The following is a 25,727-nucleotide window of genomic DNA, read 5'->3' on the forward strand; positions in this document are numbered from 1 at the left end:
CTGTGTTTTTTTTAACAACTTCATCAGATTACATCCTCATTTATTGTGCAATAAAAATGTAAAATATCAAACTTTACAAATGACATTGACTTTTCATTGATCTAAGCCACATCTAAGCAATAGATGTACGAATAATTATAGCTTCGAATAAAATGAATAAATTATTATCGTTTTATCCTATTTTTAATAGAACAATGTGTATGGCTGCAAAATCTACTAAAACACCTTTAGCTGTTTATGGTAAGGATAAATTTTATATGTAGGATGGTATTACATAGATAAAATACTTTTTCTCGTAAAGAAATAGCTATGGAATAGGCTTGAAATAGGTAATTATGAAAGATTATTCAAGTTTTTTTATTGTACAATACATATATATTAAATATCACCTCATTATTTTAGGAATAGAAGGACGCTACGTGAGTGCTCTATATAGTGCAGCTTTACAAATGAAACAAATAGAACAAGTTGAAAAACATCTGTTAGCGTTACAAAAGGAACTTCTTAAGCCAAAGGTGGTGGACTTCGTAGAGACAAGTATGATCTCATCAGCTGATAAGGCTAAATTGATGAAAGAAGTTGGCGAAGAAGTTGGTAGTTACAATTATTTTTCACCAAATCAAAATTATATTCATTTTGATAAATATCCAATAAAATTACTTTGTAAACAGGTATGCCCCCGGCAGCCATCAATTTTCTCACACTCGTAGCTGAGAACGGGAGATTGAAAATGCTCAGAAAAATGATAACTATGTTTTCTGCGGTCATGGTCGCTCATCGCAACGAGGCTCGGTGTGAGGTTATCACAGCAAAACCACTCGATGACTCTACCAGAAAAACGCTCATGGAAGCTCTCAAAAAATTAACAAAAGGAGGAAAAAATGTACAACTTACTGAAAAAATTGATTCCTCAATCATAGGAGGTATGATTGTTGGTATTGAAGATAAACACATCGACATGAGTATTGCAAGAAAAGTACAAATGTATACAGACATTTTAAAGCAAGCTGTTTGAGAGTGTTTTCAATTCTTACATAATATGGGGAATGTGGATTATTGAAATAAAAATGCATCGTATTTTTTAATAATTTATTATACATCTATTAATTATCTTACAAACTATATTAATACGCCTTAAATTACACAATAATTTTTATGGCCAATTATTTAATACAAAACTGGTCCGCATTTTATTAGACATAGATTGTATCTCTAAAGAAATGCTACAACTCCATATCTGAAGATATGTTTTGGGCTGTCTGCTGTAATGAGATTGGCATGCTGGCCAGTCGTACGATCCTTTGGGGGCATTAAACAAGGAGAATTTTGCAATAAAGTTGGGATTTTTTCAGCGTGAATTCTATAATTTATTCTGTCTGACCTTAAAGAACCAGTCATTACTCGTTGAAAACTAGATGTAAGGATCCATAGTTCTTCTTGTCCTTTAAGATTGTTAACAATTTTTAAACCACTAGCGAATTGTAAAGTCTCTCTATTGATTGCAATTTGATGGAAGTTCCTTGTAGAGAATTCAGTTGCAGAATTCCAGCACCATATGCCCGGAGGTTCCATCAAGCCGAAGAATAGAATACCGTCTTTATTCATCGCTTCGGCAGCTGATTGGTTTGGCCTTTTTTCTGGGAACGCCTGGAATGAGTAATTAAATTCAAACATAAAATTTACTAATATATACAATTTACATAAAAAATGTTCTAGCCAGTTTTGAGCTACGAATCTGATACTATAATATAAATTATTTACAAACAATTCTTTGGCACTAATGCACCAAGTTATCGAAGTATTAGGAATTTTAGATGATTCTTCTGTAAGCATATTTTAATTTGTTACGTTTTATAAACTTACACTGATTGAGCCAGGATCTGCATTAGAATTCTGAATAAATGAGTCATTAGTCAGTACACTGGTCCGGACGACGTTTTCTGTGACAGAAGCAAGCGCATGGAAGTACAGGAACCTGTCATCATCGGGGAGAGGAGGTGATAGGGCCATTCCGAGTACACCATCCATCAAATCGAAACTTTCCCCTGGAAAAGATCACATTGTTTTCTAGTAATAATGTAATTGGTAATACAATTTCGTAATAAATTCGAACCTATATCTTAGTTTTTAAGGTTGTGTGATGTGCTATTAAACTTGAGTGCTTCGTATCACTAATTTGGGTATTTGAGTAACGCTACCTTGTCCTAACTAACAACTGCAACAAATACATAATTATTTGAACTCACCATCGATAGTGAAGGTACCATGATTAGGATAAGGGAAGAAGTGTCGGTGTGTAACTCTCCAAGAGCGATCATTGGCAACATCCACGACGAGTAGACCAAAACCAGAGACGTCAGCTACGTACACATATGTGTTCATGCAACCGCTTGGTCCTCGTCCTGTGTCCACAACCTATTAGAAAAAGTTCTTATTATAATAAATTAAATATGTCATTTTTTTTTTTGCATATTTACTCGAATCTGTTAATATATTAATTTGCTCAGATTCTTTGAAATTTATTTAAAGTTATTTGTAACTTTAACTACAACTTAAACCTCACATGAACATATAAAAGCAAATACTCAAGCACGCACAACATTAAACTTACAGGCGTTATAAATAAAAAATCGATGTAGCGATATAAAATACAACTTACAGGCGTAATGAAAAGCGATGTGGCGATATAATTGGAGGCGTTCACTCGGTGACGGTAGATCAGCTGATCGGTGTGAAGGTCGAATGCCAGCAGCTGTGGTGGACACACCTGCATGTCGCCGATCTTCCCTGCGTCCATCACCCATAGGCGGTTACACTTGTCAATCTGGATAAAACATATTTATTGAGAACTAGGGTCGAGTAGGCTCCAGCCCGGCTGTGCCAGAATAAAAAAATCTTAAACTATAGCTTAGGTTTAGTTTTAGAGAAACGTTTAATTTTTTTGTAGTTGCTATGGATGAAACAATTTTCAATATTGGTAGAATAGTTGAAAGATGAGAAAATACCAAGAAACTCGCATACCTACGGACCTGTAACTTTATCACTTTATTTAATTTATTAGAATTATAGGTACCGGTTTGATTTTTATTTTTTCGCATAACTCCATTTCATACCAAATATTATTAGCTTAATATTTTATCTGTATATTTGCGAATACTTTAGCATATTCATATAGAGAAGTAATTAAGAGTTTAGTCTGTAGTTATAAATAAAGTTAACGTTTTATTGTCATGCATTATCACTTTATAGTGCTTAATAGTTCACTGAGATCAATGTTGAATCCATTGTTTCTTTAATAAGTTTCATTGTTCAATAATTATTATTATTTCATTATGTATTTAAGAAAGAAAACTGAGTACGTAAATGACATATATAACAATAATTAAAATGAAAGGGCCAATTTAGGTGCGAGTAAAATCGCTGATTCTAATGCTATAGAAAGATCACTAAAAGCATCAATGTTTAAAAAAATAATTACCTAGTATAATGTTATAATTTCTTACACATATTACACCAAATTTACTAGTGATTTTTTTGAAAACATACTCGCATATTTCGCGCTATTAACTCTACGTAAAGAACAGTCTATAAGCATTTCAATACACGAAAATTCAAAACTGCTCTCGCGAAAAAACTGGTTTCGTTTCCTAGTTCTTATTTTAAATGTTAGGTTAAATAAATTTTTGTTACCCACGACGAAGGTTTTAAAAATAAACCCATAACCATAGTAATATTTACATAAAATATTGATTTTTCGTCAGAACTTATTGCCCACTAGAGGTTATTGACTCTTAGTCATTTAAGGTGAAGAAAATTTTAAAGTGTAGTTTCCAAGTATTTTGTGAAGCATTGAAAACAAACATTGACAATTAGTATAGAAAAACCATATTATGAGTTGCAAATATTAATTCTAACTAGCAAGAAATAAAAAAGATCTTATGAAGATTTTAATCAAAACATAATCTTTGCTAGGAAGTAGCTTAGATTTTTTTATCATTATTCGTATTATTAATGAATAACGCTATAAGTACATACAGCCACTCTGAATACGGATGTGAGGCCATCACAGTTGACTCCTTGATTGTCGTGCCAGGAATAATCTGGGTATCCCCGGATTCTGCCGTCTTCAGCAACCACGCCGAGTGTGACGGGCCGACCGACATCGAACCGAGGTAGCGTTACGAATATTCTTGATTTCTCTGGACCTGAAGTATAAAACAAAATTATTTATGAATTATTACGTGCCTAATTATTGCGGTTTGCGCAGCCGAAGAATTTCGTCAAAAGAAATTCGCTCTACCATAGAGCTATTCAATTCTTTTGTCTGCGAACCAGACCCTGAGCCAAACCGCATGATTATCTAATGTAAATTCCAATGCGAAAGCTCGATACCGTATTAAAAGCATTGCCCTCCTGCAAACTAATGATTTTTATCATCTATCAGTTGAAGTCGTATATTACGTCATTTGCATTATCTTTAAAAAAACCTTGCAAAATTAAACCATACTAACTTTGTCTGTATTGTACATCAACGTCGATAGGAACTGAATTGCCAGGTACATAGAACTGCCGTTCTGCCGCTATTTGCCGCACCGCTTCGCTTGGAAACTCGAAATCTAACTCCGCCCATTGTCGTACTATTCTCAGACCAGTTTTGGCTCTTATTCCTGGCCAACAACATGCCAGGCAGTATGATAATAAAAAGAACCTCTGTATACCGTAACTCATTTCAGCCTTGTATATGTCTAAAAGGTGGGGATCTGGAACAACAAAGATTAAATAAGTGTGGATTTACAATATTAAATTGTAAGTTACTATGGTTCTCTTAAAGGCATCTTGATTATCGAGTCATCATACACAAAATTACGAGACCCTATTATATTTCATTAAAATTAACAATAATGAAAACAAAATATTATGTACTCACAAAATTGTGGGTTTATGGGAATTACGAACTCTATCTTTTTAAAATTTTTATTTTATGCATGACTAGATTAATTGTACAAATATATCTCTCGCTTTAGATACATACTAAATTACGTACAATTAGTATATATTTTTTTGTTTGTTGTTACTAACTATAATGTGCATTAATATATATAAATCTCGTGTCACAATGTTTGTCCTCAATGGACTCCTAAACCACTTAACCGATTATAATAAAATTCGCACACCATGTGCAGTTCGATCCAACTTGAGAGATAGGATAGTTTAAACATGTAGGTACCACGGGCGAAGCCGGGGCGAACCACTAGTTGTTATATAAGATGTTTATTGTTTAATATAATTATATGTCATAGTCATACAGAAATACGTAATTAGAGTGTAGTTATCTTAATAAGGAAAACATCAATCAAACGTCCAAATAGTACACGAGTCAAAGAAGCGTGAACAAAAAGTAGTAAAAACTACGTTTTTATGAAAAGTACCTTACCGTACTGTCTTAACAGTTGACCGCACGTCCTGTCTTGATAATAATAGTCCCTCGAAGTCATTTCGTCTTAGTTTAATTTATTTTTTAATTTGTTTTTGAAAGCAAATTTTTGTTTTAACTTGCAAGTATTGTATGAAACAAATTCATTTGTTTTGCCATAAACACTTTCTTATATTTCACTCACTTAATTTTTCGAATATTATTTATTATGTCGTATTACTTCTAGCAGTCTGAACTATAATCACACTGAGTATGACCTAAGATGAAATTGATATCTTTTTCTTATATATACGCTAATGATACATTCCACAAACACTTTAGATTATAAATTTTATATCTATATGAGCTCAATATTATGATAAAATGGGTCCATATCCATTTATATCCTCAAATATACAGTTAAGGTAAAAGTATTTGTTTTTCTTATGACGAATAGTAATAATTAATGCTAATATAACTGTATTGAACTGATTCTCTAGATTTAAAATACTGACTTCACTTGAATTGACAACATCTGTTAAAAATATTAAATTTTAAAAATGTTTTTCCGTGGAAAACCAATACGCAGAAGAACAGTAGAAAACAATTTAAAACTTATACACGTGTAAGAATATACAGATTCACACAACAACTGACGGCGAATGTCTTTTTAATTTCTAACGGTTATTTATTCTCGATGTTGGTTTGGTTATTCAAATAACAAATAAAAAATAATCGACTATTGACTTCTATAATAAAAAATAAAAGAAACTTACAACTTCTCTGAACCAAGCTAATTTATAACTTTAAAAAAATAGTAATTTCAAATTCTCCTTGTAAGCAACATGTCTTAACTAACTTGTGTTTAAATAACATGAAACAATGTTCTTATAATTGTTATTTATACCTAAATTTGACTTGAAAATGGCATTACGTTTTCAGTTTTCTTGATAAAAGTATTTTATTCGTTCCTAAAGTTACGAAGGTTCTCAATACGCAACGTATTATATTTTTAATGGCTATAGTTATTCGTCTGTAAAGTAAGGATAGAGATATCATATAGACGTAGATAAATGATTAGAGAGTTTAATCTCATAAATACTGGTTCTAAATTCCAAAAGAATATCCGTCATAATTAATGTGAAATACCGATCTCTACTTAACCTTTTTCTCGTAATATACAATCTTAGTATACAATTGATGGTGTCAATTATTACTTTACGAAAGATGGAAGAGACGACACGTGATCTTCTAATCGTAAAAGATTATCCGGATCTTGAAGAAATCTTGCTTTAACGGTTTATTATCATAACATAAAGTAGGTATTATTGAAAATAATTTTAATTTAATTTCGTAGTAGACTCGCAAAAAAAAATTATTTATTTATTAGTGAACCCTAATGTACTGAAATTTCGAAGCAATCAAGTTTCCGTAATTGCTCAATTTGTACAGGTATTGAACTCATAGAGATAACAATTTGATAAGTTTATAATTTTATTTCTATAATTAAAATATAGTGATGAATTAATTTTATATTTCGTACGGGCTGAACGTTTGTCAACCTAAAACTCGAGAATGGCTGGACCGTTTTGGTTAATATTAAATTCAAATTAAACGAAAGTTGCGGTAAGACAGGTGGTCAGTAAAAACGATGATTAAGTTTGCTAACACAAAATTCTACACGAGTCAGCTAAATAATTAAATAAATTAATAACCACTTGATGCTTATTAAAATAACTATACCAAGTGGGCAAAATTCAAAAACAAACACATTATAATCATTGGTCACCGAATGAGATACTTTATTTAATTTAAATTAAATTTTATGTGCAAAAAAGGTTTCAGATTTTCACTTCACTTTTTTTGAGAAAGCGACGAAATGCCCGCACTTTTGCCCCAACTATCTCACACTGATTCAAAGTCACTGTCCCAACCCCGAACACAAACATGCAACTACAGGAAAATATTGATACCTAAGTTGTAGATGATGATTGTTATTTCAAAACAAAAGCCTGTTTTTCTCTATTGCTAAAGATGTCGTGACTATGTATTCTTTTAATGGGTAGAATAAATTAGTCGTTGGAAGAAAATTGAATGCTCATCCGTGTCTTGATCGTATATATACGATGGTTACAAACGACTTCGTGACATTGAACTTGCTATGGTTGTTATTGTAATAAATAATAATACATAATCATTGTCGTAAACGTAGCTCTTTTTATTTAGTTAAGTACCTCACATTGTGTCGTTGTTTTGAAACGACATTTAAAATATCATTGACGCGATAAAATGATCTTTATCTTACTTTTAAAAATAAAATTCATTTTGACAATTTTGTTCTTAAATTGAACAGTAGGAAAATGTCGCTAACTCCCACTAGGAAAACCCGTATGCCAGGAGTCAGCGTCCTCTCCAATATAATGTACGGGAAGTGAACAACAAAAAAAAATCCATGACAAAGATATTAAAAATACATATAATTTATTTAACTGTTGTAGGTGTTCGTTAATATTTGAAAAATACTTTCTCCGATATAATATAATCAAACCTTGGCTCTACATTTTCTTTAAATTGATGTAAATGACGTATTTTTGGTGTTAAATGGATAAAATTTGTCAAAATATTCACTTTACATTAGAAATGATAATTCATTTATTGTGATTTTATCGTGAAAAATGTAAAACATCGAATTCATTATTTTTAAGAAATAAATGCTAAGAGTGTTCGAGATATACCGCTAAATCGATTTACTTATTAATTAATTAATAGCATACAATACTTTTACATCTAACATTGCAAAGTGTAATAAATTGCGAAAAAAATAATTACTTACACCGGCTAACGGTCGCTTTTCCGGCCTATGTTTCTATGACTAATGGAGTTTTTTATCTGATTTCTCTCATTTCACCGATCAATTTGTTTTGCAACTTTCTATGTTATAAAAGTAACGTTAATATTGTAAGCTTTGTAGATTGTTTGAAAAATAACTTCCGTGATTAAAGAGATTGTTGTCCAGAGCTATTCTATAAATTACATTATCTGCTCATTGAACCAATGTTTACAAGCATTATAACGGTAAGTAAAAACGTAACCACGCCTATAAAATGCGAACGTATATATAATTTGAAAAATTTAAAATTATTTTTATTATTATTTTAATACGTAAGTATAGAAGTTAGAATGAGCATTTCGTCAAACATAATTAGAACCTTTTAGAATCTATTTTAAAGAACTCAATCATCTACTTCGACTAAAAGGTTTTATTTTACGTTCAACAAACAAGCTTTATTTTATATATTTTGTAAAAAAATCTTTAATCTTTAAAATAATCTTTACTATGTTTTTAGTGATATGTAACTATGATGAAATAGAAACGTATTTTTATACACATCAATAAATTCTTTATTGAAATTAATGAATAAGGATATTATTCCCTATAAGTTATATACATATAATACCTCTAAAGTAATAGACATATTGATGTAATATTTTTGAGGTAGATACGTAAGATGTGAAGTGGTATGTTAGAGTTCGTGACATTGTAAGGTTAACTTAATAAGACCTTAATTAAAAAATAATTATTAATATTTTAGATAAGAATGATTAGATTATTTATTTTTAGTCACTTTCAAAAATTCTGGAAAGGTTGATTAACACAAGATTAGTTAAGTATTTAGAAAGTAATAAATTTTTATCAGCTTCACAATTTGGCTTCAGATCAAATAAATCTACATCGGATGCGGTACATAAAGTCACAAATTTTATTGTAAACAAATTAGATAACAAAAAGAAAGTAATTGCTATATTTTTAGATTTAGCAAAAGCCTTTGACACAGTTTCTGTCCCAATACTGTTAAAAAAATTGGAGGATCTTGGAATAAGAGGGGTTCAGCTTAATCTATTTAAAGATTTTCTAACTAATCGTACACAATTGGTACGGATAGATAACTATACGAGTGAAGAGGCTGCGATTTGTCACGGTGTGCCACAGGGAAGTATATTAGGCCCAACCCTGTTCTTAGCCTATATAAACGATTTGTGCGAGTTAGCTCTGACACAAGGTGAAATAGTAACCTTTGCTGATGACACAGTCCTACTTTTCTGTGGTAACACTTGGCAGGAGGCAGTATCTCACGCTCAGAATGGTTATAACACTGTTTGTAAATGGCTATATAGCCATATACTCACACTAAACACAGATAAGACCAAGTTGATGGCCTTTCATTTGCGAAACAGAAATTTAGGTGCGCAGTCTTTTCTGATAAAATCGCATTCTTGTCTCGATTTTAATAGTTCCACCTGTTCTTGTCCAACAGTTCAATTTACTAAATCTATAAAGTATCTCGGTGTTGTGTTGGATGACAAGTTAAACTTTCAAGAACACATTGAATTGTTGTCTGGTAGGGTACGCAAACTCATTTATATATTTAAGTGTCTGAGGGGTGTTGCGGATAAAAATGTTATAAAATCGGTGTATTTTGCGCTCTGCCAATCCCTCCTATCATATTGTATAACTTCTTGGGGAGGAGCACCTAAAACATTTATATTAAAATTAGAAAGAGCCCAGAGAGCTATTCTTAAGGTTGGATCTCACCTACCGTTTTATCATCCAACTACCGCCCTCTACGAAAAATGTGATGTTTTAACAGTTCGTCAACTCTTTGTTCTTCACACAATTCTTAAACAGCACAATTTGCTTGTATATGATTCTCATAAATTTAAAAATATGCGTCGACTAGACAGAATATGTGATCAATTTACCCCTAACACTTCATTCACGCGTCGTTTCTTTTGTTTTCAAGGCAGTCACTTATATAATAAGTTAAACGGTAAATTATGTATTTACCCAATGACGGCAAGTGCTTGTAAATTAATTACCTCAAAATGGCTCAGAAGTCTGGATTATGATTGTACTGAGAACTTAATACGTTGCGCAAATCGCTTTAAGTAATTTTGTAGCAAATTTATATACAAACTAACAAACAGATTCTACACATAAACGTACACACAAACACACGCACACACACAAACACACACACACACACACACACACACACAGCCATACACACACACAACCACATCCCTAATCTTATATTCTACACATAGGGTTATATATTGTTAAATTCGTTATTTTAATTTTTTTTTTCCTTTTGTTTATTTTTCTCATACATAATTAAATTCTCTAAATTAAGCGGTTCGACTTGGGGAGTGCCTGGCGATCTGCACTACAGGCTACGGCCTATCGCAGACACCAGTCCTCTTGGTCTATGTTTACGTGCAAATTTTGTTAATATAGTTATAAGGTTTTTGAGGAGAATAAATGATTTATTTATTTATTTATTTTATTTTATTTATTTTTAGTTAACATTCATCCTTTTTATCTGAATTTGTGAAACATTTAAAAATATAAAAATAATAATTTAAATTCTTCTTGTAACTACTTATATATTTTTCTGGTTAAAAATCTAATTCTGTTACCATAATATGCTTTTGTTAATTAAAAAAAACATACGAAAAAGAACGAGAACTGTAATCGTTGCTTAATTGTAGGTTATATTGAGTCCGTATCATTAATTTTTGAACGAAAGTTGGCTCTACCGAGAATTATTATCATTACTTTTGTGGTTAGTACAGTAAAACTTTAGACTGGAAAAGCCCATGTTCACATTACTTTGGTGAACTGGTATTTTAATATTATTGTACTTTCAGTCATACATTATTTAATAAGTATCAAATAAGAACTAGTAATTACTAATGCATGATGATGAATGAAAAATTTGAGCTTTTAAAATTCGGTAAATTGTTTCCAATCTCTCATATTTATCAATGGCAAATTATGCTATATCCCGTGGCGTTTTTCAACGTGTAAAAATAATAATTTATACGTAGATATTACGTAGGTACCTATATTGATGCGCTAATCCGCTGACCGGTTTTCTATGAAATGTGACGACAAGGATCGGTATGTTATAAAATTAATATTTAAATGTTTATTACTTTAATAATTTAAGAATGATTTTTTTAATATGAGATTTGATTATACCTATAGATGTTGGATTTTTGTTGGCTGTGAATTACATCATTTGATTATTTAGGTAACGAGCGGTCCGCCCCGGCTTCGCCCGTGGTACATATTTACATTTTCTCTACATAAGAATCATCCTCGTACTTCAAAGAATATAATAAAAAAAGAATTATCGAAATCGGTCCACCCGTTCACACGTGATGCCGTGACAACGCGAAACGGGTTTCATTTTTATATATATAGATTAATGCAAATTGGAGGTGTGTCCTCTCTTTTAAATTTAAATAAATTACTTGCTTCTGATGGACGGTTCATAGAATTCAATCAAAGTTCAATAATTTATAGTGATGTTATATAAGTTACATAGAGTTACATATTATGTAAAATGAGATTGTAATATTGACATGATTTTAAAAGAGCAACTATGGAGTTTCTTGCTGGTTCTTCTCCATAGATACTGCTTTCCGAATCGGTGGTACCTAAGTAATTGTTAAAAATATGTATTGATGATTCGAAAGTGCTTCTAAAAGAAGTCTTTGAATAAATAAATGTTTGAGTTTTGAGTTTGAGTTTGATGAATAAAGGTTTGTAAAGGTTGAACGGGACAAAAAAAATACTAAAAGGATCAATTTAAATTATAATAATGAATTAAATCTATAATTAAATTAATTTTAGTATACTTTTATTGTTGAGAATCGTCTTGTTTTTAAAATAACCGTTTTAATCACCCAACATTTGTTAATTATATTGATATATCACTACATAGTATAAAACAAAGTCGCTTTCTCTGTCCCTATATGTATGCTTAAATCTTTAAAACTACGCAACGGATTTTGATGCGGTTTTAAAAGATAGACTGATTCAAGAGGAAGGTTTTAGTATATAATTTATTATGTTTTCGACAAAGTGGGCGAAGCCGCGGGCGGAAAGCTAGTCCTAAATAAATTAAGACTGTCTTATCAATAACATAATAGTACAGATCGAAAACTATATACCTATATTTTGTGTTCCAACTACCAAAAGAATTAATAAAAAAATGAACATACCTTAACGTACACAAAACCTCTATCACTTGGTTTAATAGCGCAAAACGCGGAATTGCGCATGCATAAATTACGATTTTTTTATTCCTTAATATTACGATAAAATCACAATAAATAAACGAGTGACTCCACTGCGAGACGAGTTCGGACTGTGATGAAACACGACCCAATACTTATTATAATATCCAACCCATATAGATAGTGCGTTATGAGTGCGATTTTCTGAATTACTTATCCTCTAATTTGTTTTTATTTACAATAAGTTCCTTTGTTTTTATTTACAATAAGTTCCTCAACTTTGAACCTTTGCGTATATATTATACTAGATAGGTATAAGCCGCAGTAACCCGATAAGAATAATGCAGATTTTTTGTGACTCTTAATAGTTAATGATATTCATAAGCTTAAATACTCATTTATACGGAGGAAACTCTTAATGTGAAATATTTTGTTTAATTCATAGCAATAAATTAAATGAATGTATATAAAAAGCATAATTTATGCTAGCTGCAACTAATTTAATTATGTGGTTGTATTCAAATTAAACTTTTATTAGTTTAAATGGGTTTGTTTTATTTTAGTTAAGCAATTTTTTCACCATAGGTATACAATAGTTCATAAATTATGCACATTACACCACTTCACCAACACTCGAATATACTCGTACTTTATTTGTGGGGCGGTTATTTTATGCGTAAGCTGCTCAAACTAAATGAAGTACAACCTCCTTTCATTTATTGTTTTATAAATAAAACACGCGGAAGTTCAGGTCACCTAAGAACCTTTCAAATAAAAAATTCTTAATGTCTGTCTATCTTATTACATACTAGCTTTCCGCCTGCGGCTTCGCCCGCGTTTTCAAAGAAAAACCCGCATTGTTCCCGTTCCCGTGGGATTTCCTGGATAAAACCTAGCCTATATTACTCGTGCATAATGTAGCTTTCGAATGGTGAAAGAATTTTTAAAATCGGTCCAGTAGTTTATGAGCCTATTCATTACAATCAAACAAACAAACAAACAAAGTTTTCCTCTTTATAATATTAGTGTAGATATAAAAAACTAGTTTATTTATATTGTCGTACACACTACCTATATATTGACTTTAATTCAGGTAATTAGATATTATTTGTGGCATTGTTGTTTTTATAATAGTTGGTTAATGGTTTATTGTGTTAATTGAAATATTAAATGCAATTCCACTATAACTCACACTGATATTTGAAGCTATAATATAAACCTTGACCACTTCTCGAGGTTTACGATTTTTAATTTTTTTATTTTACACGGTTTAGAAGTCCCGACAACGCGAATGTCGGAGTTCTACTACTGGGCTTCTGTGCGGCTCATAAATACAATTAACAATAGCCGGATACAAAAATAATGAAATTACTCAAGTAGAATCATTGCAACAACTTTTAAGGAAAAGTACGCTATTTGATAAATGGTTTTGGAATGAAAAAATGATTCCTGGATAATACTTATTAGTGATAATGAATCCGTAATGACTAATGACTCATTGTAATTTAAAGTTGATTTTGGATTATTACATAGCAGAGGAAATATTTAACTATCTGTCTCTAAGTCGCAGGAAACTTGCGGATAGTAGAAACCATACATATGGACCTAATACACTATAGAGCGTTTACTTGTAACGAAACTTCGTGCATTTGTATTGTAATATTGACAGGATTTAAAAGAGCTATACAAAGTGAGTTGCCGGCACTTCTCTGTAGAAACCGCTTTCCGAACCGGTGGAAAATGGTAGATCACGATGATTCAAAATAATTATTACCTACGACTATTATGTTAGTATCTGCAATGTAACTTTTGTGTGTACTTGTGTATGGGTCTTCTTCAAGAAAATCTGCATATTTTTATTACCCAATAAAAGTTTAGCACCATAAACATAATGTGCTATGTTTTCCTTTATAAGTATCGTAACAATGGTACTTATTCTCAATGTTAATATTCTTTATAATGAATTGAGTTGTGTAATTTTTTAAACTAGGTACAAATTAGTAGATAAATATTTATATTCATTATAAAATTTGACCCTCTTTCAGCGTCCATAAATATTGTGTCATAACCAACGTAGGTATATAACTATATAGTAAATAATAATAAACATTAAAAGATAGAGCACTACGCAAGTTATGGGTGTATGATAGAGTTATAGGTAAACCAGAATCTGATGGCAATTAGGGAAATCAAAATTTTGAGTGTGCAACCCTAGGGAAAATGGACTGAACGATCTTGATACTGCTTATTTTTTATTTTGTCCTCAATATCATTACTCACATTACATAAGTGGACAATACTGTACTTAATAATGAGATATCCACTTAATATTATGTAAGTACATACTTACATGTATAATACAACTATACAATTATACAAATTTCTTTTATACAGGTAATACATATTATTATTTACACATACCTATATTTGTATATTCATTACCAGTATGCCATGTGAAAATATCGATATAATGATAATGTAGATCAAAACTGCTTATAATTTTTTATAAAATAAAATAAAAATAAAATAAAATTATGTTTATTTTCGTAAGTATTAACAGACACACATTATAAAATTGACTTGGACAGCTTGGACTTGACGAATAGCCGTATTGGAAACTCCTGTAATAAGTTTTCATAAAATTATATTCTAATCAACAAACAATATTATAGTTACCTACATATAATATTTTTTAATTTATAGTATCAAAACGGGTAAGTCCAATTTACCAATAAAATCTTTAAAATTGAAAATTGTGATGTGTTTGACCCTTCTTCATCGAATGTTTTTCTATACACATTATAAACAACACCTCTTGCTTGTGATCGCAGCGGCTTTTTCGACATTTCCGAAGATTTTTTAGTCAACATCCTAAAAATTATTCATCAACTGCAAAAAAGACAAATAATTTGACATCCAATTTGATAGTTGTCAAATAAGTTGCCACATAAAAATCTTTTATTTCTTAAATATAAATATGCCATCAGATTCTGGTAGACCTATAATTCATCAATCGGTAGTAAATTTTATCTAAAAGTATTTTTTTTTGCTTCCGTAAGTTGGTTTTTAGAGTTACATGCCTGATAGACTTCGATATACTACATTAAATTCGTCCAAGATTAAAAAAAAAATATTCATGTAAATCATGTAAATACAACTTGACGTCAAGTTTTGAACTCTTGTCAAATATACAGTTTCCAGTTCCGTACTTTTAAAATATAAATGCAATAACACTATTTAATTAATCTATTTATAGAATTGAAAGTGACTTATATGCAAAGACAATATGTAACTTATAATAAGATTAAATTCAAAGATAATGACAAAAGTCTAAGCGATAATTAAATATTTATTTATTATAAAAACTAAAATGCTTATTCATAATAATAAAGTAATTTAGTAACTAAAGTCGGCGAGATGCTAGCAACGAATTTTCTCACTTATAAAAAAAAACAAATATAATAAACTAGCTGCGCTTCGCGATTTCACCCGCGTGACTCCGCTCCTGTTGGTCTTAGCGTAATGATGTATAGCCTATAGCCTTCCATAAAAAGGCTATCTAACACCGAAAGAATTTTTCAAATCGGACCGGTAGTTCCTGAGTTTAGCGCGTTCAAACAAATACCTAAACTCTTCAGCTTTATAATATGTATTAGTATAGATTGTATGCGATCGAAACACACGGAACATAATATGTTTCTGTGAACAAAAACTACTACCTATATGAAAAAATCTCTTAGATGTTGTAATAAACGACATAGACAATATCTGCTTATTTTCAAAAATCTGTTTTTTAGATATAACTTAATATCTATTTATTTACCTACTTGTTACGTTAAATTATACATTTAGCCTATAGCTACTATTAAGTAGATATTCTCTGCTTTATGTGACCGATTCCGGGCAACTTTTACAGTGAAATAACGCCAAAAAGCTTTTATATTTGCGGTTCTTAAAATAGCGCATACAAGCATTTCCTCTACCTGTACATTAAATAAATTCTCACTACATTTAAAGCGAAAATATTTTTATTAGCCTTTGTAATATCAACCGGCGAGACGCAGCCAATGCAGTTTCAAGTTTTTGCATTATGTTATTCATATCCGCATTATTTTAGTTCAGTAATGCCGAAAGAATTAGAATATAGATTATATTTCTTTATAAAAAATACACTGACTTAGATTGATTAATATTTATATTTTATTGTTCACATTCACTGTTGTAAATGACTTAGGATGGCATCTGAACTTTTTGAGGTGTCGATAGCAAGCATCAACTCTCCTTGGTTCATAGTCGTTGGTAAAATGCCGTTGCCAACCCTATAGTTATTCCGGCAGTTATCGCCAACGGAGCCAGAATATGTGACGCTCTGAAAGATGATTCTTCTTGCCAGGGACCGGACGAGTTTAAAGGAGAGCTCAGTTGTATTGTCTGAGTCTTCCAATAGAACCATGGGTGTCTTCGTTCGGCAATTCCATTAATGGCTTTATTGAATTTGTTCACTTGTTGTATGCCACTATATGTCCAACTGGGCCTCGTTAGCAATTTTCTTTCTATGTGTAGCTCTACTCCACCTCTTACTATTGCCTCTCTGCTACGCAGGTTTCGCAGCCCTTGCCTGTCCATCTCCTGCATTAAGATCTTAGCGCATTGCGCTCTGTATCGCCCTGTGATCTTCTGCTCGTACATTCGGACGTTGAGAAAGGACACTGCTGAGTCCAGGTTGAATGGGGTTAGTTGGGCGGCTAGGTCTTGTGCCGCCCTTGTTGCCCGTATTGCCTCTTCTCTCTGTGCTGCTGGCGCCTGTGGTATAAATACGGGGTGTACCGGTCCTTTCCGTCTGTTACCTACCCCGAACCACCGTAGCCATGCTGGCGGATCCTGCTCCGCGTCCTCCATAGGGGGGTCTGCTTCGTGTTCCCTCTCCATATTAAAATTTGTACCAAGGTTTTGGGAAACCGTTGGTCTTGAATAATGTGTCTATGTGGTCAATTTTCGCTCTTTCACTTTTTCTTTTTTCTGCGCTGGTCCACAGCGTTATCTCTGAAAATGCCCCGAACGCTAGGTCGATGGCAAAACAGACTCCTGTCGTCTTTGTAATGGCTCTAGTAACTCTCGCCTTGGTGTACTCTTCTCCTATGGTACTAGGCAGAGTGGGGTAGACCCGGAGCCACACTCGAATATCGCTCTCACAGATTGCATTTGTCGCTCCAAAGTACGCTATTACGGTTAGGTCCGCCGATAACTAGTTTTATAGTCCTGCCGACACGGGATTAATCACGGGGAAGTGTTATCAATAATAAATATCGCGTGATTACTCGATCTTACTGAAAATACGAAGCGCAACATAATCTCACAGGTTAGAATAACAATATTACTATTAGTTAGTTCTTTAAAGAAACGAATCTTCAATGGCGGCGCTTATCATTCCCTCTCGCTCACACACGGCCGTACGGTATGCAAAAAAGAAATGGAAAAATAAAATCACTAAAATGTATTTGATTTTCCCTATAATAGTTTTTATCATAAATTTACAATGACAATTATGCATTTGCGAAAGTAAATAATGTTTTATTGGAATTTGACAAAATATGTTCTTTGGGAAAAGTTGTTCAGTTTTATGGGCTTATTACAAGTATTATGGGGATTTTATTACATTCTGTATACGTAAATATGATAATTCATATAAATACACAAATACAATAACAAAAAAGTTTGTCAACAAACAATTTGAAATAATTAATAAAATAATTATCAATTTACGTTATTTTTATTTTCTTTTTTGATGATCCTACCATCTGTCAAAGTCAGCTTTGGCCGCCATTGAAGATTCGTTTCTTTATTGAACTGACTAATATCAAAATGCTATCAAACGACATTTACCACTGACAATTGACATTTGACATCAAACGTCATTTGAAGTGACAAGTATCAGTGTTGCCAACCAGGAAATATTTGCTACCTTAGAGTATAGATAGTATCTATAGAGTGCGAACAACCAAGTGGGAACAGTAGGCACAGGTGGGAACAACACGACGCTCCCGCCGCGCGCGCTCGTAGTCGTGGTTGAGCGCTGACGAAGTGCGTTGCTCTTGATTTTTATTCATATCTAGGAATAAACATGGTGGAATGTGCAGTTATATCTTGCAAAAACGATACTAGAAAATACACAAAATTGAAATCCAGTTTCACATTTCATCAGTAAGTCGATTGTTATACTTATTTTTATGAAAATAAATTTAGCATCGCAGGGGTGAAGGGGAGGTGGGAAGCGGACACGCGCAGGCTCGCTCGCGCGCCTCACTCCCGCCACGTGATCGTAGTGATGTGACCTGACCAACGCTGTACTCGATATAAAGTTTACTAGAAGAACTATATTTTAACAAATTATTTATTTAACTTTAAAATTAATACTCTTTTAAAAATGTATTATGAATAAATTTGTGGTGTGTTTTGTATGATACACTTTCTAATATTATGAATGCGAATGTATTACTTATAGTGTAAATGTAAAGTATGTAATGTTACGATATATTTTCTGAACCGCTAAATTGATTTTGAAGATTTTGATTGTAGAAAGGATAAAATTAAATAAAAAAATTGTTATTATATAAAATATTATTTAATATTAATATAATTTTAAATTATTAATTATTTCTTATTTTTAACATTTTTAAAACATTATTATTATTTTTTGATTTATTATTAAAGAAATAGCACTAAACCCGATCTTTTATTTTATTAACTTTATTATTTAAAAAGTACTCACTTTTTCTGATATTCCAATTAAATATATTTTTTTAAAGTACTCATAATTAATACAAGAAATATTCAAATGGAATAAACAAACTTTATTCAGTTGGTAAAGAAATTTAAAAATACCTACATATTTATACTTTATTCATATATTTTCCTTTAATAACTTTTTGAACATAAAATTTACTTAATATGATACATATTTATTTACATAACTTATCGATAGTTCAACACGCAATTGATACCTACCCATCCCTATTTGTCACACACACATCTATATAGTATCTATAGCTCATCTGCCTACGATGTGCACAAAGCAATTTGTGCAATACACTCGCTCTATACTACTGTAATATATACTCTAAGTTTGCTACGTTCCTTTTACGCAAAAATGGAAGGCCAATTTCAAATGTTGTTTGACAAAATGAAAACTGAGATGCAGAACCAAAATGCTGAACTCAAAGAATCTATTACAAAAAGTATTATGGACAGAATGGATGAAAAATTAATTCCTATTGTGGCTGAAAACAAAAATCTGAAAATCAAAGTGGAAAAACTGGAAAAAGAGATTGAACATTTAACCCCTTACCGCATAGCTACCCAAATGTGGATACTTATTTTCAAACGTTCAGAAATAAAAAATGACGTTATTTTACCCTTAAGGTGATGAATTAATTTTTCTAACATTTACGGCCCTTTTTAAACCTTCGTAATTTTTATATTATTAAAGTTGTCGTGATGAAAATTCTTGACAAGAAAGTTCAATAGTAACACAATACGTCTACCGTTTTAGAAACATGATTCCATGATATTTTCTCGATAGAAAAAAAATACAAAGTTCACATTGTTATTTTTTTTTAATCTCTGGCATCTTCAAAATAACAAACGTAAAGTTACGACTTTTTGGATATTAACTATAAAACATACAACCTATACGTCTACCGATTTAGAATTTTGAAATATGCGATGGTTTTGAAATAAACAAGAAATACTTGAAATTAGCGCGCGACCAGCCAATATAGCGAGAGCCGCCCTGTACCTTCCTACCCCGATCGCTGCACGAGTCATTCCCGCTACGGCCGTCACACGGGGAACTTGTGTCGCTCGCGCAATCGTATCAAAGGGTGACAACACGATAAGACAAAATGAGACAAATGGGGACAATAAAGAAAATAAGAAGAAGAAACATAAAGGTTGGAGGAAAAAGAATGCTTACAATTGGAACAAATTAATGAAGTAAGTTGGTTTTATTTTAAATTTGATGATAATAGACGATGTTTGATATGTACCCCTGTTTTAAGTACATAACGAATGTGTAAGATTTTTTTCATTTATAGCATAGATAATCTTTTCAGAAATCCGGAATCCAGAAGGAAAATAAACCCACTGATTGTTCACAATGTGAACCCACTCCTTCGTAAGTACCTTTATTCAGTCAAAAATGTATGTTATCAACGCTCTACTGGTTTTATCGCATGATTCCATTTTTAGCAAAAAGCAACAAAGTGCAAAGAAATAAAAAATCATGGTGAACTTAGTGGAAGTATGGTGGCCGTAATATGGAACAGGAGCTCATTGGAGTAGTATTATATTTTAAAAAATACGAAAAAATTTCAAGAATTACATTTCTTAGTAGGTGGTAGATAAGTATATTGTATAAAGAATTTGATGTTGATATTTATTTCATTTATACTTACTACACCTGTGCGGGAAATTGCTTAGTACTAAAACAGGTTTATATTCATATTTACATAGTAATGTGAGTTTTCATTTCGAAAAATTTTGTGTAAGTATATTAAATTGAGTTCCTGGGTGATCTGGAATCACAATTGGGCCCGGAAGATGGCGCTGCAGTCACTCCTCCTAATCACATGAACCGATTTGGATGAATATTTGTGTGCACATTTCATTGTTGTGGGATGATTGGTTGATTCGTTTTCACATTAGCTAATATTATGTATTTTTGTTGTAAACTTAATTTAATGTTTATAATACATTATTATTGGTATAAATAAGCCAGTGTTCGTCTCACATTGCTGTACCTGCCTACCTACCCTACCAGGGCCTAACTTTGTTCTGGCTATTTTATTTTGATTATTTGTAATGAATAATTACAATTATAATAGAGTGCAAAAAATAAATACATGCGTCAATATATCTTGTGTTTTTTTAAAACAATTTTTTTATTTAAAAAAATATCATTCCGACCGCGGCTTTGCCCGCGTGGAATTAGGTTATATCGTGAATCCTGTTTTTTCCCACAGAAGTGTTCAGTTCGGATAAAAAGTATCCTATGTAGTAAAAAGTATCCAGGCAATTAGCTATATTTTATCAAAATTGGTAATGTAGTCTTGACGTGATTAAGTAACAACTAACAAAAAAATATACAAATTAACATCCAAAGTTTCGCATCAGTTTTACTGTATTAGTGATATCTTCCACTCTTGACTTTGACTGAGAAGAATTAGGGTTTATAACTTCTTTCAGAAATAGTACCTTTCATTTCTGGGCATGATGTAATATCTACGTCAGCATCAAATTCGCATGATTATTCGCATGGTCAAGACGAAATTCACTTGTACTGAATCCCAATAAGTCCAAGTTTATGGTTTTAGGCACTCCTAAAGTAGTCAGCTCCATACAAAATCGTCTCATTCCCATATCCATAAATGACGAAGTTATTAAACGTGTTGCTGAAGCTCGAAATTTGGGAATCATTTTTGATGAAAATCTCCGATTTGAAAAATATATCAATGTAACTGTAGCTAACTGCTTCTATCGGTTAAAAATTTTGTACCGTATCAGAAAATACCTTAATACGGAACTTCGTGTTAGGCTTTGTGACAGCCTTGTCTTATCTAAATTTAATTATATGGATGTGGTGTATGGATGTCGTATATTGTCGCGAACGAAACGAGCAATACAGCGCGTACAAAACGCATGTGCCCGGTTCTGTTGGAACATTCCTCCACGGGAGCACATTTCGCCATTTTTAAATAAAGCCTGTTTATTAAACATGGAAAGTAGACGACGTCTCCATTTCGCTTCTTTCCTCTTTGATATTATAAAATCTGAATCTCCTCAATACCTTTTTAAAAAGTTGGCTTGGATCGGTGATCATCAATCTACGTACAAAACGCGGCAAGCTGCGACCAAATTGATGATTCCTAAACACCATTCTGCCAGTTTTCGAGGTAGTTTCAAATACAGTGCCACTAAGTGTTGGAACAATTTACCACCGCCTCTTCCCAGCCTTCTTACGGTTGAGAATTTTAAGAAAAAATACATTATTATTTTACTAGAGAAACAGATCCAACCTTAGTGGCAACAAATGAATAAATATGAGAAATGTAATACATATATGTACTTATCTATCTATCTATATCTATCTATATCTAATCAATTTATGTACCTACTTATCTTTATAGTTTATCACGTATAATTGTTTATTTAATTTATTTCGTTTATTCCTGCACTTTGTTTTATTATTTATTTGGTTTATTGTTATAATTTTTTTTTATATGTAATTCTTTATTTTTTTATTGTTGGGATGGAGGTCACTCTAATTTCAACAACGATAAAGGGCCACTGAAAACCAGCGCTGTGCGTGCATTACTGCCGTACAGTATTTAGCTGAGTTGGTAACCCTTTTTCAAGGACACTCCGTACCGTACTAATTTAGTGTAATTTTTTGTCTCCTTTTTTTTTCCTTTTCTAAGTTGTACCTTGTTAAATAATTGCAATGTATAATTGCTTTTTATGTTTTAAGTTTTTTGTTGTTGTTTATTATGTAAATGTTTTGGTTTTTAATGTCCTTGAAATAAATGTTTTTTCTTTCTTTCTTTCTTTCTTTCTTTCAAATTCTATCTAAATCAATTCAGTAGTCCGCGTTATTGAGTACCATTTCATTTTTTCAGAGTAACAATATTTTTTGTTATTTTAAAGATTATTTATAACCTGTATTATTTCGTAATAAAGTAAACATTACGAAATGATAATAATCTAATAAATATTATAAAGGCGAAAGTTTGTAAGGATGTATGGATGTATGGATGTATGGATGTATGGATGTATGGATGTATGGATGTTTGTTACTCTTTCACGTAAAAACTACTGAACCGATTACAATGAAATTTAGCACACATATAGAGGGTAACTTGGATTAACACATAGGATAGTTTTTATACCGGAAATCCCATGGGAACGGGAACTATGCGGGTTTTCCTTTGCAAACGCGGGCGAAGCCGCGGGCGGAAATCTACAGGATATAATCCAAGAACATTTACATCAACTTACTAAATTAATAATGTCTAAGTAGTTGTTAAAAAGAAGATTATTTGTTTATAAGCAAGAAAATAAAACCAATAAATCAACAATTAAATAAATGTATGACAATATTATAACTGTATGACGACTCCATACATGTTTGTCCCGAGTCGGCCAGCGGCAGCGCGGCGAGTTTGCAAGAATGACTTCGCGCACACCCGCGTTCGCGATAGCGAGCTATTAGACTCCGCCCGCCAAGCAGTGGATTTTTTTTCGTGTATCGTCTTAACGGCATAAGACAGATCGGGCAACTAATAAGCTTCAATAAACATACATGTGCTGCCATCTAGTGTACCGCATAACGAAACTATAACCTGTCAAAGTCTGTCGGTGGCAGTTGAAAGGAGAATGGGCATTTTACTATGGAAGTTGGGCCTGAACACTTGAGTTGGACCAATACACATGAGATATTGATTTTATAATAGATCATAACACATACATTACGGGAAAAATATATATATAAAAATAATCAACCGGGTTTATGTACAGTCACATCAAGTTTTATTACTTTGTGTATAATATTTTTTGCAATTAATAACTGTTGTAAGACAATGACGATATCTTTATGTTACTCCTATTCACTTTCACTTACAAAGACGTACTAATCTAAAGCCTTCTAATAAGCGAAATACACTAATATTATGTTTTGTAACAGGTACCTATACCGTGTTTATTATAATTTAACGTAGTTAGACGTTTTTTGTGGTTAAACTCAGTCACTCCAGTGACACTTAGATTTATACTTACTTCACTCGAATTAAAAACACCGTTATTGTGCGCAAAATAATAGCCAAATAAATAAAACTTTTTGCCTTGACTGTACAAGAACCCGGTCGATTTATTTTTTTATTTTATTTTTTTCGTTAGGTATGTGTAATGATCTATCACAAAAACAATATTTCGTGTGTATTGGTCTTAGCCCAAGTTTCAGGCCCAATTTGCCCATTCTCCTTTGTCGTTGGTATTTGCAAGTTTTTAAAATTTATTTTGTGATCGTGTGTCGCGTTTTCGTTCGAGATTCATATCGTGGTGCTAAGAAGGCCTATCAAAGGTCTGAAAACACGGAAAACATGTAAGTAAAAAGTTATAGTTTAGCTAAAATCATGCCAAACATTAGCATGACAAATGTGGAATACTATGCAGTAACATGAAAGTTAGTTTTCCATATTTGGCATTGTATGCATTAGTAGCTATTTTTGCATTCGGCCAGATTTGGGTATTTATGCAGTAAAGCGTATTTGATATTTTTTCAGAAAAATGGATCCAATACGATTCTACGGTCTTGATATACCAAATGAAAGCGAAGATGATGATGATGAACTAGCGGGGGATGATCCGGATGATCAAGACTATGAACCCAGTGGGAATTCTACGAGACGAAGAAACGTAATTATTTACCCCTCTGATTCTGATGAGGATTCTTCAGATGAAAGTGAGCAGGCCTCTGTTGATCCATTAGCTGCAGGTCCATCGCGTTCGCAAACCAAACGAAAAAATATACCTGTCCGTTTAAACTGGCAAGACAAATCTGTAAATTATAATGAAACTGATTGCGCCTTTTTGGGAGATCAAAATATACCCCAAGAAATTAAAGATTTGGATACGCCTCTTCAGTTCTTCTTATATTTATTCACTCCAGACACGATTGAATATATAACTCAAGAAATGTGTCGTTACTCGGAACAAACGCGAGGGTCAGCATTAGGAATGACAGGCAAAGAACTTGAAAAGTTTATAGGTGTACTAATATATATGTCTATCATGCATTTCCCTACTACTCGTCATTACTGGAATAGCTGTTCTAGCTTCACACCTATAAGTAATGCAATGACTTGCAATCGGTTTGAAGAACTAAAGAGGTTTCTTCATTTTACTAACAATGAGGACACTGTTCCTATTAATGATCCCAATTATGACAAGCTGCAAAGAATAAGGCCGCTTATAAACAAAATTCGCGAGAGATTGTTGCTTTTACCTAGAGAAGAATACTTGGCAATTGACGAGCAAGTAATACCAACAAAAGCAAGGACTTCTTTAAAAAACTACAACCCTAAAAAACCACACAAATGGGGATATAAGGCTTTTGTTTTGAGTGGTGCGTCAGGGCTGACATATGATTTTGAGCTCTATGCAGGTCCACAGTCGA

At 32.2% G+C, this 25,727-nt stretch overlaps 2 protein-coding genes and 1 long non-coding RNA gene across 6 annotated transcripts; 2 read left to right on the top strand and 1 right to left on the bottom strand.

The window, feature by feature from the left end:
- The first annotated feature begins 152 nt into the window (after nt 1-152).
- LOC149486532 (ATP synthase subunit O, mitochondrial-like) lies at nt 153-1,015 on the top strand. The gene is made up of 3 exons (XM_089697814.1): nt 153-240; nt 403-594; nt 672-1,015. Exons 1-3 carry the CDS (start codon nt 153-155, stop codon nt 1,013-1,015), a joined length of 624 nt encoding a protein of 207 aa, XP_089553940.1.
- A 60-nt stretch (nt 1,016-1,075) lies between these two features.
- LOC149486533 (royal jelly protein-like protein) lies at nt 1,076-12,641 on the bottom strand. Of its 4 annotated transcripts, none has more exons than XM_089698150.1 (7): nt 12,485-12,641; nt 4,512-4,760; nt 4,036-4,205; nt 2,660-2,824; nt 2,247-2,415; nt 1,864-2,045; nt 1,076-1,647 (listed from the first exon to the last, which is right to left on the bottom strand). In XM_089698150.1, the coding sequence occupies exons 2-7, from the start codon at nt 4,726-4,728 to the stop codon at nt 1,213-1,215; spliced, it is 1,338 nt and encodes a 445-aa protein (XP_089554276.1). In that variant the 5' UTR covers nt 4,729-4,760; nt 12,485-12,641; the 3' UTR covers nt 1,076-1,212. The 4 variants fall into 4 exon arrangements, with proteins under 4 accessions (XP_089554276.1, XP_089554278.1, XP_089554277.1 ...); XM_089698152.1 differs by lacking the exon at nt 12,485-12,641 and adding an exon at nt 8,247-8,320; XM_089698151.1 differs by lacking the exon at nt 12,485-12,641 and adding an exon at nt 6,190-6,256.
- A 7,275-nt stretch (nt 12,642-19,916) lies between these two features.
- Nucleotides 19,917-20,799, top strand: LOC149486534 (uncharacterized). The gene is made up of 3 exons (XR_016315968.1): nt 19,917-20,491; nt 20,611-20,672; nt 20,747-20,799. It is a non-coding gene; the product is annotated as an uncharacterized LOC149486534 (long non-coding RNA).
- Nucleotides 20,800-25,727: the final 4,928 nt, after the last annotated feature.

The sequence above is a fragment of the Colias philodice genome, chromosome 8 (assembly GCF_061535455.1).
Source record: "Colias philodice isolate Cphi_HAF_F1 chromosome 8, ilColPhil1 Martin Lab GWU primary, whole genome shotgun sequence".
Classification (NCBI taxonomy): Eukaryota; Metazoa; Arthropoda; class Insecta; order Lepidoptera; family Pieridae; genus Colias; species Colias philodice.